The sequence below is a fragment of the Sapajus apella genome, unplaced genomic scaffold (assembly GCF_009761245.1).
Source record: "Sapajus apella isolate SASKATOON/1434 unplaced genomic scaffold, GSC_monkey_1.0 scaffold106, whole genome shotgun sequence".
In the NCBI taxonomy this organism is placed as follows: Eukaryota; Metazoa; Chordata; class Mammalia; order Primates; family Cebidae; genus Sapajus; species Sapajus apella.
In genome coordinates this window covers 3,043,150-3,057,530 of record NW_022437046.1, presented here as the reverse complement: position 1 = coordinate 3,057,530, position 14,381 = coordinate 3,043,150, and the positions used below count along the sequence as shown (strand labels likewise).

Sequence of the window (14,381 nt, the reverse complement as noted above, 5' to 3'; positions counted from 1 at the left end):
CCAGTAGCAAAGCAGAGCTTAGAGAAGTATAAATGAAACATGATTAGCCAGATGTGGGTAATTGTTGAAGCTGGATGATAAGTATCTGTAGTCATTATTTATTTTTTTCTAATTTTGTATATGTTTTAGATTTTTCATAATAAAAAGCTTAGAAATTTGTTTTTGTTATTGTTGCTGTTGTTTTTTTAAGACAGAGTCTCGCTCTGTTGCCCAGGCTGGAGTGCAGTTGCATGATCTCAGCTCACTGCAACCTCCACTTCCCAGTTTCAAGTGATTTTCCTACTTCAGCCTCACAAGTAGCTGGGATTACAGGCATGTACTACCACATCTAGCTAATTTTTTTGAAAGTATAGATGGGGTTTTACCATGTTGGCCAGGCTGATTTCAGACTCCTGGCTTGAAGTGATCCACCTGCCTTGGCCTCCCAAAGTGCTAGGATTACAGACGTGAGCCACTGCACCCATCCACAGAGACATTTTTCTTGATATGAATTTTTTTTTTTACAAAAAGGAAAGTGTCCATTAAGTACAACATAGTGATGAAGGCTGACTTTCAGCACAATATCATTGTGACATTTTAGAACACTGAAAACACAACAAGATCCTATAAATTTCCAGAGAACAGGAGAAACAGTCACACACACAAAGAATTGAGAAGTAGTGTGGCTTCCAACTTCTCAATAGCAACGTAGGAGCTAGAAGACAGTTCAGTAATGCCCCCAGAATGTTGAATGAAAATGGCCTAGAATTCTCTCTCTCTAGGCAAACTATCTAGTGCGAGAGTAGGGTGAAGTTTTTGTATGGACAAAGTCCATACCTCTCCCACACTCTTCCTGACAAAGCAGCTGAATGACTCTCTCTACCAAAATGAAGTAGTAAACTAAAGAAGAAGACAAGGTGGGACATTCCAAATGAGATACAACACAGGAGAAAGCCAAAGAGAATCCCTTGATTTAAGGTGAACCAGCTGTACACAAGGCATAGATGGCAGCTATTCCAAATTGGAGTATGTCCTAAGGCTCTGGGAGAGATTTCTCAAAAAAAAAAAAAAAAAAAAAAAGTTACCAAACACCTAATGTGTCTGAAAATCTTAAGAGGAGAATTCAACAACCACCGAAAGTTCAGAATTGAATTAACAATAAGAACAATAAAAACAAAGCAAGTGTTGGCATGCACCTATAGTCCCAGCTACTCAGGAAGCTGAGAAAATAGAATCACTTGAGCCCAGGAGTTCACGTTCAGCCTGGGCAACATGGCAAGACCAGATCCCTAAAAAGAAATTTAAAAAAATTTTAACTAAGCAAATGAGAAAACAAGACAGCATTTTGGGAAAAAGTTGTGCAAGAAAGGAAAAGTAATCAGTGCATCTAATTGTTCGGCTATAAATGGAATATATATTCATACTATAACTGTAATTAGATCAATAATCAGTGTTTATGATATTACCGTATTGGCACCTTTGGAGGATGGAGGAAATAAGTGGATGTGGGATAAAGCTAAATTCTTATCTCCCATATTATGAAGTCAAAAGATAATGCCTGGAAACCAGAAGAAGTCAAGGTAGAGACATAAATATAATCGTGTTATTTGGAGCTATAGAGCTATTCATACATATATGAATCACGTATGGAAATTGAAAGTTCCTGCCTGTGAGGAAAGAGGAATGGTGTCTGTATAAGAAACTTGTTTTATATAATAAAATTATAGAACTGTTTGAATCTAAACATGAATGTGTTATATTAATTTTAAGATACTTTAAAAAATAAATATGCAGTGAATGATGGAGCTTGAATTCTTGTTATACCACTGCTTTGCTCTCCCCAAGGACAGTATTGAGTTGACTAACCGTGTGATCTTTCCTGACAAAAGAAGTAAGTGTAGCCAGTAAGGAGCTGATAGAATGGAAGATGAAGGAAGAAAGGTGGCTTTACAGTGTTGCTATGAAGGGGAATATCGGGTTTGGTCAGACTGGGGAGTGAGGGAAGGCAAAGGAGGCAAATATAGTTCATTACAATCAACCTGATTGAGAGAGAAAGCTTTGTTGTATTCCATTATTGATATAGATTAGATGTTTAAAAAAATGAGTCAGGCAGACTGGCTGTAAAAGAAGTCAGCTGCCAAAAATATATTCAGACTTATGAAAAGTGTTAAACTTATGCTATTATATAAGCATGTAACATAATATATACACATATATAAGAAATATATGTATATCTGTATATACACACAAACATGATTATTTAAAGTTTGAAATTGGGAAACAGGAATACTTAACGATAACTTTTTTCATTGGAAATCATTCATTTGATCTGGCTAGAAATGTGATAACTTCTGTACTAAGTTATCAGTATCAAGTATTATATATATGATAGGCATTACGCCGTTCATTTTTAAACCATTTAATTATAAGATTTCATTTTTATTCAGTTTTATAACAGACCATAGCCATTCACAAACATGAGTATTTCCAAACAAAGGTAGAATCTTGGCAAAATAGTTTTGATAGTTACGGTACTACTACTAAGACATTTGTAAAATTTAAGATTTCAAACATTACAGTTAATCTTAAATATTGTAGTATACTTTATTAACCTCCATATGTTACACTTGCCGTATAAATTGAGAAAGGTAAGGTGAACAGTGTTAGTTTTCATAAAGCTTGAAACCAGAAAAATCTTTTTGGGATATCAGTCTTTAGCTCTACAATTTTAGGAATGTATTTCATGCCATCAGTTTCATTTCTGGAAATCCCGTTTCAGCATGGAAAAATACAAAAAAGTAGAACAGATAGTTCCTTGCCAGTAAAACTTTCCAAAGATACAGTCATCAAGTAATGAGTGAATCAAATAACATATGGTTACTTGTTAATGCACTTGCAGATAAGCCATCAGATTTTTTACATAGGCAGTAATGTCACTTACAATGGCCCTATATTTGACCAGTCTGTGCTAGTGATCTGAGGCTGGGATTTCTCCTTGGACAACATAAACTAGGAGACTTCTTTAAACTCAAGCTCAAAAACATGTTTTAGCACCACACCTCATACTAAGCCACCTAATATCCATGTATTAATGACAGGCTACATACTGCTTATCCAGTTTTTCAAGCGGGGGGGAGGGTGTTGTTGTTGTTGTTGTTATTTAAGACAGGGTCTTGCTCTGTCACCCAGGCTTGAGTGCAGTGGTATGATCATGACTCACTGCAGCCTTGACCTCCTGGACTCCAGTGATCCTCCTACCACAGCCTTCCTAGTAGCTGGGACTACAGGTGCACACTACCACACCTGGCTAATTTTTGTATTTTTTTGTAGAGACAGGGTCTTGAGATGTTGCCCAAGCTGCTCTTGAACTCTGGGCTTAAGCCATCCTCCTGCCTCAGCCTCCCAAATTGCTGGGGTTATACACGGAAACCATTCTGCCTGGCCTGCTTATCCAGTTTGTCAAGCAAAATATTAACCAACGGAATTTATTTAATTCATATGTTTGTGTGTGTGTGTGTGTGTGTGTGTGTGTGTGTGTGTGTGTGTTGTTTGACTTTTAGCCCCGTAGACAAATAAGACAGTAAATAACTTTATGATTCTCTATCTTTGCAAAGTGTTATCATCTTGGATTTAGATTTTGAAACAAGTTTATTATCATCAAAGACCATTTCAGGATCATCATCCTTTGTCATCAGTCTTTAATAAGGTTTTCAAGACTTTTCAGTTTAGAGAGCTATTTTTCCTTGATGATATGTTTGTCTTGAGCATCACATTTAAAAATTTTTCGCTTACATAAAATTCTCATTGATACTTTAAATGAATACAACTCTTGGGAAGTTATTTTTATCTGTGTTTTCATCAGCTACAAATAAGAATGCCACAAATTATTTAACATTTTCACTCAGTTCACCTTTTAAGTTTGCAATCATACCATTAACATGCTGAATAACTGTAATTTTGGTTAGATTTATATATGCAAATCATGCTATTACACACAAATTCTGCTGTATTCACTAAACATTCTTTTATAAGTTTTACCATTGATAAGAGACTTTGACACCCTAAAGCTTTTGATCTTAATAGGTAACTCCATTTCACAGGAATACCACTCATTATCTACATTTTAAAATAACCTGTTTAAATGTATACTTTCTTTTTATTCTATTTTCATAATTTCTTTGTTCTACAGGCCAATCATAATTCTTACTATAGTTTGTTTCCTGGTGGTATCTTTTGACACAGTCATATCTTGTTTGTATGTTTTACCATTAGAAATATTCTTGTTGAAGTCAAAATAAAATATATCATAAATCTCTAAATTTAAAACGTTTTATTTGGGAAGCAAGAATTGTAATTCAGGACATATGGAAAGGTGGTGGTCTTCAGTATGTTCAAAGAACAAAAAGAAGGTTGGGAGTTTTACTAGAAAGAATTTGCTGGAAAGGACTTCCTATTCAATAAATGGTACTGGGATAACTGACTAGCTATATGCAGAAGATTAAAGCTGGACCTCTTACTTACACCATACACAAAAATCAACTCAAGATGGACTGAAGATCTAAATGTAAAACCTAAAACTATAAAGACCCTGGAACCTATGTCATTTTGGACGTAGGAACTGGCAAGATTTCATGACAAAAATAACAAAAGCAATTGCAGCAAAAGCAAAAATTGACAACTGGGACAATTAAACTAAAGAGCTTCTGCACAGCAAAAGAAGCTATCAGCCGAGTACGGTGATTCATGCCTATAATCCCAGCACTTTGAGAGGCTAAAGCAGGCAGATCACAAGGTTAGAAGCTCAAGACCAGCCTGAACAACATAGTGAAACCCCGTCTTTACTAAAAACACAAAAATTAGCCTGGCGTGGTGACACATGCCTGTAATCTCAGGTACTCAGGAGGCTGAGGCAGGAGAATCACTTGATCCCAGGAGGCAGACATTGCAGCGAGCTGAAGTCACACCACTGCACAACAGCCTGGGCAACAGAGCAAGACTATGTCTCAAAAAAAAAAAAAAAAAAAAAAAAAGAAAGAAAGAAAAGAAACTATCGACAGAGGCAGCCTACAGAATAGGAGAAAATATTTCCAAACTACACATCTGACAAAGGTCTAATATCCAGAATCTACAAGACACCTAAACAAACTTATAAGCCAAAAACAACCCCATTAAAAAGTGGGCAAAGCACATGAACAGACACTTTTCAAAAGAAGATGTATATGCAGCCAACAAGCATGTGAAAAAATGCTCAACATCACTAATCATTAGAGAAGTGAAAATGAAAACTACAGTGAGAATGGCTCATACCTGTCAAAATGGCTGTTACTAAAAAGTCAAAAAGTAACAGATGCTGACAAGATTGCAGAGAAAAATGAATGCTTATACACTGCTGGTGGGAGTGTAAATCAGCTCTACCATTATGGAAAGCAGTGTGGCAATTTGTCAAAGATCTAAAAACAGAACTACCATATGACTGTGCAATCCCACTACTGAGTATTGTAAGAATTTGCCAGTAAAGTGATCTGGGCCTGAAGATTTCTTTTTCAGAAGATTTTAAGCTAAAATTTTAATTTAAAAAATAATTATAGCTGTAAATAATTATACCTTTTGGGTACATACCCAAAGGAATATAAATTGTTCTACCACAAAGACACGTGCACATGTATGTTCATTGCAGCACTATTCACAATAGCAAAGACATAGAATCAACCTGAGTGCCCATCGATGGTAGACTGTTAAGAAAATGTGGTACATATACACTGTGGAAAACTGTGCTGCCATAAAAAAGAAATGAGATCATGTCCTTTGCGGGAACATGGATGGAACTGGAGGCCATTATCCTTAGCAAACTAATGCAGGAACAGAAAACCAAGCACCACATGTCCTCACTTATAAGTGGGAGCTAAATAATGAGAACAAATGAACAGAAAGAGAGGAACAATAGACCCTGGGACCTACTTGAAGGAGGAGAGTGGGAAGAAGGAGAGGTTCAGAACAAAAAACCTGTTGGGTACTGCGCTTAGTACCTGGGTGATGAAATAATCTCTACACCAGACCCCCAAGTCATGAGTTTACCTATACAAGAAATCTGGACAATCACCCCTGAACCTAAAATAAAAATTAAAATATGTTTTTAAAAAAGAAAAACTGTATGTATTGTATTCCAAAAAGGCTTATTGGCACTAGAGAAGCTTTGGGGAGCTAGCAAGCTCTTATTGGTGAGTGACCCTCTCATTGGTAGGTGAAACTGGTCTGAGGGTTACAGCAGGCCATTTCAGCAGCCAGGCTTGTAGAGAATTGCATTCTTGGAGCAATCTATATACCCTGAGCGCTTTTTTCCCCTGACCCCTCTACTGATTTAGTTGGATATGACAAGAAGGACCCAATTTGTATAATCAACTTTCATATGCTCTTCCACAAAGAAGAATGTGAAAGTTGCTTTTTTCTTTCATTTGTTTTGAAATTCATAAGTCTCTTGGTCTCTCTTATGAACACAAATATTTCACTTTCCTTTTGATTCTACTGTAAGACAACAGCCTACAACACCCATAGATATTAAGGAAATACTATGAACAACTCTACACATATAAATTTGACAACTTAGATGAAATGAGCCAATTCTTTGAAAACTGTAAACTACCAAAACTCACTCAAGGTCAAATAGATAACCTGAATAAAGCAATAATTATTTTTAAATTTAATTTTTAGCTTAAAAACCTTCTGAAAAAGAAATCTTCAGCCCCAGATCACTTTACTGCAAATTCTTCCAAACATAAAAAAGAAATAACATCAATAACACAGTCTCTTCCAGAAAGAAGAAAAGGAGAAAACACTTAAGGCCTGTACCATCTTAATACTAAAACCAGAAGGGCAATATAAGAAAAGTACAGAACAATATCCTTCATGAACCTAGACTTAAAATTTTTCAACACAACTTTAGCAAATTGAGCCAGGTGTGGTGGCGTGTGCCTATAAATCTCAGCTATTCAGGAGGCTGACGTGGGAGAATCATTTAAGCCAGCAGTTTGAGACCAGCCTGGCAAACGGAGCAAGACCCCATCTCTAAAAACATGTGAAATGAAATTAGCCAGATGTAATGGTACCTACCAGTAATCCCAGCTACTTTGGAGGCTGAGACAGGAGAATCACTTGAGCCCAGGAGTTCGGGGTTACAGTGAACTATGATCATACCACTGTACTCCAGCCTAGGTGACAGAGCAAGACCCTATCTCTAAACTTAAAAAAATAACAATAGGCATTGTTAAATAGTTTACTTTTTTAAAAATGCTGTGTTGACCAACATGATTCTGAAAATTATTCTTACTATTTTGCTCTCTCTGATACTGATAGATGTTGTAGATATAAGATAATTGTAGACAACTTATTGTTAAAGCAAACCTTGAGTCATTGCTAGAAGACTGATGAGTGTCCTTAAGGTTGTTCTCTTATGGATGTGAGAAGCATATGGTACATTCATGGTATATGTGGATAGCATGGGTTTCGGAGGAGTGATATATTTAAGTGATAGAATAATGGTCTAGAAATAGCACCAGAAAGGCAGAAGTTAACTTCCTTTAGCCTGGCAAGTGTAGGTGGTTTCTATTGGAAGACACTTTGAGGAAATGGGGACATTTTAAGAAAGAAATGTTTCATTAAAGTGGTATGGTAATTTGTATAAAATGGAAATTCTACGGGACTCAACGAAGGGATTGGCAGAGGAGTGAGCACTAGGGTGAATCTCGATTGGCGAGGCAAATGATTGAGGTGGACGGGAATGAAGATCTGGGAACTAAATGCAGCAGGAGGGTTAAATTAGATGGTCTCTTGGACTGCTAGGAATTGACGGAACATTTTTCTGTTTTATACCTCCAAAGTTTGACTAATACTTTTCCCTCGGCTTGTAATATTCTATACTTCTATACCTCTCAGCTTTTTCTGTTTCATTCATATTTAAGATTTTAAGCTCAAATGTTTGTAATTTACTCCTGGAAATCATCCCTGGCACTCCTTTCTCACCTCTTCCCCAGTCTCAGACCCTTTCTTAGCATTTCCATAGCACCTAGTACACATCCTTATCTTAAAACCTACTATTTTATATTAAAATTAATTTTTTATTAATTGTTTATCAGTAGAAACTATTTCTTAGCCCACACATTCACGTTTCATAGTTTAGGAACACAAGTCAGTGACAAACTTCTACGTAATTTAGCCCAAAGAAATTCTTTGTATTTCAAAATCACTTTGTACTCAGAAAGATACCAGCCTTCTTCATCTCCTCAAAATCTTTCATGGAATTATAATTTCTGAAGAAATCCATGTGTGCCTTCTTTCTTGGTTCAGCCACAACAAACGTGGAGAAAGCTGCAACCCCCAGGGATACAACGAATGTTCCAACAATATGAAATTGCAGTCTCTTGGCCAGAAGGCCACACACATCTAAGGTTTTGTCAAAGCACGGGAAGCCATGGTAGTTGTCCTTGATAGGTATGTCACTACTGCCCTCCCTGGCAAATGGAGAAATGGAAAAATTACCTTTTTTTTTAACTTCCCATACAAAATACTATGGTCCTCTGAGGAAGAGGGTTTTTTGGGTGGGGGTGGGAGCGGGGAGTAGGTGGTATTTCTTTTTTTAGACAGAGTCTTGCTCTGCTGCCCAGGATGTAGTACAGTGGCACAATCATAGCTCACTGCAGCCTCAATCTCCCAGGCTCAAGCCTAGCAAGTACTGGGACTGCAAGGTGCATGCCACCATGCCCAGCTAATTTTTTTTTAATTTGTTGTAGTGACAGGGTCTTACTATATTGCCCAGGCCAGTTTCGAGCTCCTGGGCTCAAACAATCCTACCCCTACTCCCAAAGTGCTAGAATTACAGTTGGGAGTCCATGTTTTACTCATCCCTTTTCCTCAGGGAGGTAGCACAGAGCTGGTATCAACAAGGAATTGTTTAACTGAACAAAGGAGTTAGGCCCCTGTGTTCTGATTGTAAGATGGGCGTGGCAAGTGCCTGGACTTTTAAGGGTCAGTGGTAGTACAGGCCTGTGAGTTAAAGCAGACTCAATGGCCAGTCAGCAAGTCATTGTTAAGGCCAGGAACACTACCTTTATTCTCAGTGTCTCCTTTATTTCTAGAATGCAGAGCAGTCTTTGGCAAGTGATGAATGGTAAGGAAACACTTGCTGACATTTACGTTTGAACAACCAGGATTTTATGTGATGCTGTTACAGTGATCACTGAACAGAGTATTCATCTCGCTGCACTGCTGTCATTTGTCTTTGTACAAAGAGCTTCATGATGCATAGATTTGAAGGACTTTCTGTTATGATTCATGAACAGAATTCTCATCAAGACCCAGGCATGTTTTATTGAGTTTGTTCCTTGGCAGTTCTTCTGGATAAAATATTTCATTGACCTTCCCAGAGACATCGTAAAACATCTAACTGCAGTTTTTCATTTTTGTGTTAGGCCATTCATTATTTGACAGTCCTTGGCTGTTTAAACAATTTCTTCTGCATTCTCTGTCACTGAAAATGAACTTTTGGCACTGCTATTCTTTTCTTTTGGAGTATATTCTTCATGTTCTTCCTTAAGGTTTTGCTTTAAAACTTTTATCTTTTATTCCTCCATTAGGCGTTTCTCCATTGAGCTTTTGAGGGGACTAGGGAGCCTTTTCACAAAGAACTTGAACTCACAGGAATGAGATGATAAGGAAACTTAAAGTTATTACCTTTTCATCTTACTTGTCCTCCCTCCTCACCCCTCTTCATCTCCAGCATAGAACTAGGACCTTATTTTTCCCAAGCAACTAATAATAAGAATGCAGAAAATGTTATGTCCTTCTTTTATTCATAAGACCATTAGGCATTATTAGGCATACTAGACTTGCATACTATGTATACAGGTGCTATGCTAATTATTCAATAGAAAAATGAAGAAGACAGCCATGCTTTCAATGAATGCGTAATCTAATTAGGATGATGCCTCAAAGGTTACAAGTACCTTCTCTGAGTCTTTGCTTTAAAAAAAAGTCTTTGACCTGGAACCAACCCAAATGCCCATCGACGATAGACTGGATAGGGAAAATGTGGCACATATACACCATGGAATATTATGTAGCCATCAAAAACAATGAGTTTGGGTCCTTTGTAGGGACATGGATGAACCTGGAAACCATCATTCTCAGCAAACTGACAGAAGAGCAGAAGATCAAACACTGCATGTTCTCACTCACAGGCGGGTGTTGAACAATGAGAACACATGGGCACAGGGAGGGGAGCACTACACACTGGGGTCAGTTGGGGGGAAATAGGGGAGGGACGGTAGGGGGTGGGGAGCTGGGGACAGATAGCAAGGGGAGAAATGCCAGATGTAGGTGATGGGGAGGAAGGCAGCAAATCACACTGCCACGTGTGTACCTATGCAACAATTTTACATGTTCTTCACATGTACCCCAAAACCTAAAATGCAATAAAATAAATAAATGGGGAGAAAAAAAAAAGTCTTTGAATTAGGGTAATATACTTTCCTGATAGGGTTATATAATAATATTAGCTTCTGTATAGGAGGATCGTAGCACAGTTACTGGCCTGTAGTAAAAGGTTCCATAAATGGTGATTATACTAATAGATAGATACAGAGTAAGCAGAAACATGAAGAAGGCAGTGGACATGGCATCTCTACTTAGATATAAAGAAGGAATACTGGGGGAAGCTGTATGTACAAAGACATAAATCAAATATAAGGTACATTTAGAGCACTATAAGTAATTGTTCTATTAGAACAGAGAGATGAAGGAAGGAAGCTTAGTGAGAGATGAGGCTTCTGAGGTAGGCAGGAATTTAGACATAATCTTGTAAGGAATGGGGAACATTAATTAATATTAAGCAGAGGAGTCTTAAAATTAATCAATGCTAAAGAAAATTATTCATATACTACATATCTCTTTTAGGTCTCACTTGCCCTGGAGCCTCTGTCAGAAACTTACAACAGCTACCATCCACTTCCTACCACTGACATGACCGAAGATGTGCTTTTATCTAAGCAGGTATTCAGAGAGAATACTGAACCCAGCAGTACCCCGTTTCTGGTTCCATCAAGGCCTCATGACATACATACCATCAAAATTGATGGAAAAGAGTTAGCAGCCAACAGCAGTAGATCTACCACTCCGAGGTAATTACACCTAATACCAGTTAATCTGTCAGTTAACACCACTGTGTTTGTGATTTCTGTCTTTCATTTTTGGTTGAGTAAAAGATTAATAGCAGAGAGAGGCACAGCCCTCATTTAGCAGATAATTGTGAAGCACCCACTCTGGTCTTGGTTTGTTACTAGGTTCTGGGCCTAGAAATTAGTAAGACGCAATTTCTGTTTTTGAGAACTACTCACAATCTAGTGGAGAGGCCAACATAGGAATAAATGACTAAATGATATGCAGATGCAGGACAGATGTTCATGAGGGAAAGAGGGACAGGGAGCTGTTCCGTGAAACAGAATGGAATAAGAATCAGGTTTTTGTTTTAAGTAATTATTTATGAAGCATTTGCTTTGTGTCAGGCTCTGCTGCACTCTTCGTTTTGTTGTCTCACTTAAGCTACAACTCCCTAACTGTAGGTAAAGCATCTATTATTTCTATAATTTGGGAGATGAAAAAGAGATTTACATAGCCGCATTGCAAACAAGTCACCTCCTTTGAGGTCAAAGCTACCTTGCCATAAACCACTAGTCTGCTTTCTGTCTCTGGCAAAATAATGTCATAATCATAGTAGATTATATATTGCTGACATGCTCCTTTTTTTTAAAACAGGGGAAGGGACCACGTATACTTTGTAGAGAACCCTGATACAATAAAGGATTCTTTCTTTGGACTACAGCACCACCTTAATTCAGGACAGAGTTTAGAGTCTGTAACTCTGAAAGGCAAATCTCCACGGAAGCAGACGTCCCTTCTGAACAGTTCTGAATTCCAGCCTCAAATTAGAACAGTTGCCAAGAGTCGCAGTGACTCATGCATTTCTTCTTCAAACAATCCCCCTACTAAGGATCTTCTTTCAGGTATATAATTATTTGTGAACTGAGTGAGACTATGTTTATTGGGATTGCTCTGCTTGTTAGCCAGCCTACAAAGAGAACCAAGACTCTTGTTTGAACTAAGTCAAATAAAAGCAGGCAGTCTCACTAGAGTACAGCCTCTCGCACTATTTAAAGACAGCTCTGTTAAATCATCAAGATATTTCTAAATAATTATTAGATGCCTATAATTGTAGGTTTGGGGAAGAAATCATTTAAAGGAATTGGATATGAGGGGAAGACGTTTATCATAGAAAGATATTAGTCCTTATTTTGTTCCAAATAATTCAAGGCAGGTAAGGTTTTTGTCTCATCATCAGCATTTACTTATGCCATTGTATACAGACTAGTACCAAATCCATTTCACATTCTGGAAACTGTTAGTCTTAGAACATTTAGTACACAACTGCTAATCTTAATGCTGGGAATTAAATAATGACTTGTGGCCAAATAGAAGAAGAAAGGAGACAGTTTACCCTTGTAAAGACTTAGACAGAAATAAAAAGCAAACAGGAACAGAATTAGATTACCTCATGTTGAGGAGTGGTAAAATAAAAGGAATTGACTTACATTACACTGTAATAGTCAACTATGTATCTCTGTGACCTCAAGATATAACAGGTATTTGTCTACATCCCTACAAGTAAAATTTCCAAAATTAAAATATCTATAGCATTACAAAAGTCTTTTAGATAACTATTTGGATACATAATTTACATTAGTAAGGACATTTTGTAAAACAAAAAAAAAAAACACTGTTTATATTTTTCCAACTAAAGTGTCTTAAGATTCCCAACTTTAAAAAATATACTCCAGGCTGGGCGCAGTGGGTCAGCCTGTAATGCCAGCACTTTGGAAGGCTAAGGTGGGCGGATCACTTGAGGTCAGGAGTTCGAGACTGGCCTGGCCAACATGGTGAAACCCTGTCTCTACAAAAAATACAAAAATTAGCTGGGTGCGGTGGCAGCTACTCGGGAGGCTGAGGAAGGAGAATTGCTTGAACCCAGGAGGCAGAGGTTGCAGTGAGGTGACATCCCACCACTGCACTCCAGCCTCGGCAACAGAGCAAGACTCTATCTCAAAAAATATATATATATTCCAAAAAATATATATGTGTGTGTGTGTGTGTGTGTGTGTGTTTGTATTCCAAGATCATAAACTATTAATTTTAGTCTTTAATACAAACACTGCAATAACAAGAAGGAAAACTGACCCACTATACTCAGTACTTGTCAGCTCACTTGTGTAGAACTGGGCACCAGACTTTAAGAAAGATATTTGTTCACTCAATAAGCAATTATCTATTCAGCGCTACCAAATGTCTGGTGCTCTTCAAGGTGGCTGGGCTACAGTAGTTAAAAAAAAAAAGGGGCCGGTCGCGGTGGCTCAAGCCTGTAATCCCAGCACTTTGGGAGACCGAGGCGGGTGGATCACGAGGTCAAGAGATCGAGATCATCCTGGTCAACACGGTGAAACCCCGTCTCTACTAAAACTACAAAAAATCAGCTGGGCATGGTGGCGCATGCCTGTAATCCCAGCTACTCAGGAGGCTGAGGCAGGAGAATTGCCTGAACCCAGGAGGTGGAGGTTGCGGTGAGCCGAGACGGCGCTATTGCACTCCAGCCTGGGCAACAAGAGCGAAACTCCGTCTCTAAAAAAAAAAAAAAAAAAAAAAAAAAAAGATATAAACTACACATGGATTTTATATTCTGACTGGAATACAAATGGTAGACTAAATAACTATGTGTTACTTGGTGATCATGGCAATGACAATATATGAAGCCAGGAAGGTAAGAGAAGGGGATGTCAGTTTTACATAGGTTGGCAAAGGAAGACCACATTAAGAAGATAACATTAAGCTACTCAGGAGGCTGAGGCAAGAGGATAACTTGAGTCCAGGAGTTCGAGTCCAGCCAGATCTCATCTCTTAAAAAAAACAAGCAAAGAAAAAGAAGAAGGTAACATTATAGATCTAAAGGAAAGGAGATGTGTTCCTTCTAAGGAGAGTAACTAGACTGGTAAAAGGATCAGCAAGAGAGAACCTGGAGAAAACAGCTGCCACTTACTGAGTACTAATTATGTGCTAGCTACTATGCCAAGTGCGTTATATTCATAATCTTACAAAAGTCATGTGAGATAGGCATTATCCCCATTTTAAAATGAAGACACAAGCTCAGACTTAGGAATCTCCTGTGCTGTCAAAGGGGCAGCTGCTCCTCAACTCTCACTGATTATTGTCTCAGACTTTAAGGCAAAGTCCTATGCTTCATCTTACTCTAGGTTCGTTGTTTACCTAGACCTGTTTTGTTTTGCTTTTGCTTTTTACATCAAGACTTT

At 37.9% G+C, this 14,381-nt stretch overlaps 1 protein-coding gene across 6 annotated transcripts in view; it reads left to right on the top strand.

Annotated features, from left to right (window-relative positions):
* Positions 1-14,381, top strand: part of C2CD3 (C2 domain containing 3 centriole elongation regulator) — a 159,376-nt gene that overhangs the window by 19,477 nt on the left and 125,518 nt on the right. For all 6 annotated transcript variants that reach the window (XM_032259042.1, XM_032259044.1, XM_032259043.1 and 3 more), the window contains 2 exons: positions 10,924-11,147; positions 11,782-12,029. In XM_032259042.1, the coding sequence (XP_032114933.1) occupies positions 10,924-11,147; positions 11,782-12,029 (472 nt within the window). The remainder of the gene's footprint in view (positions 1-10,923; positions 11,148-11,781; positions 12,030-14,381) is intronic.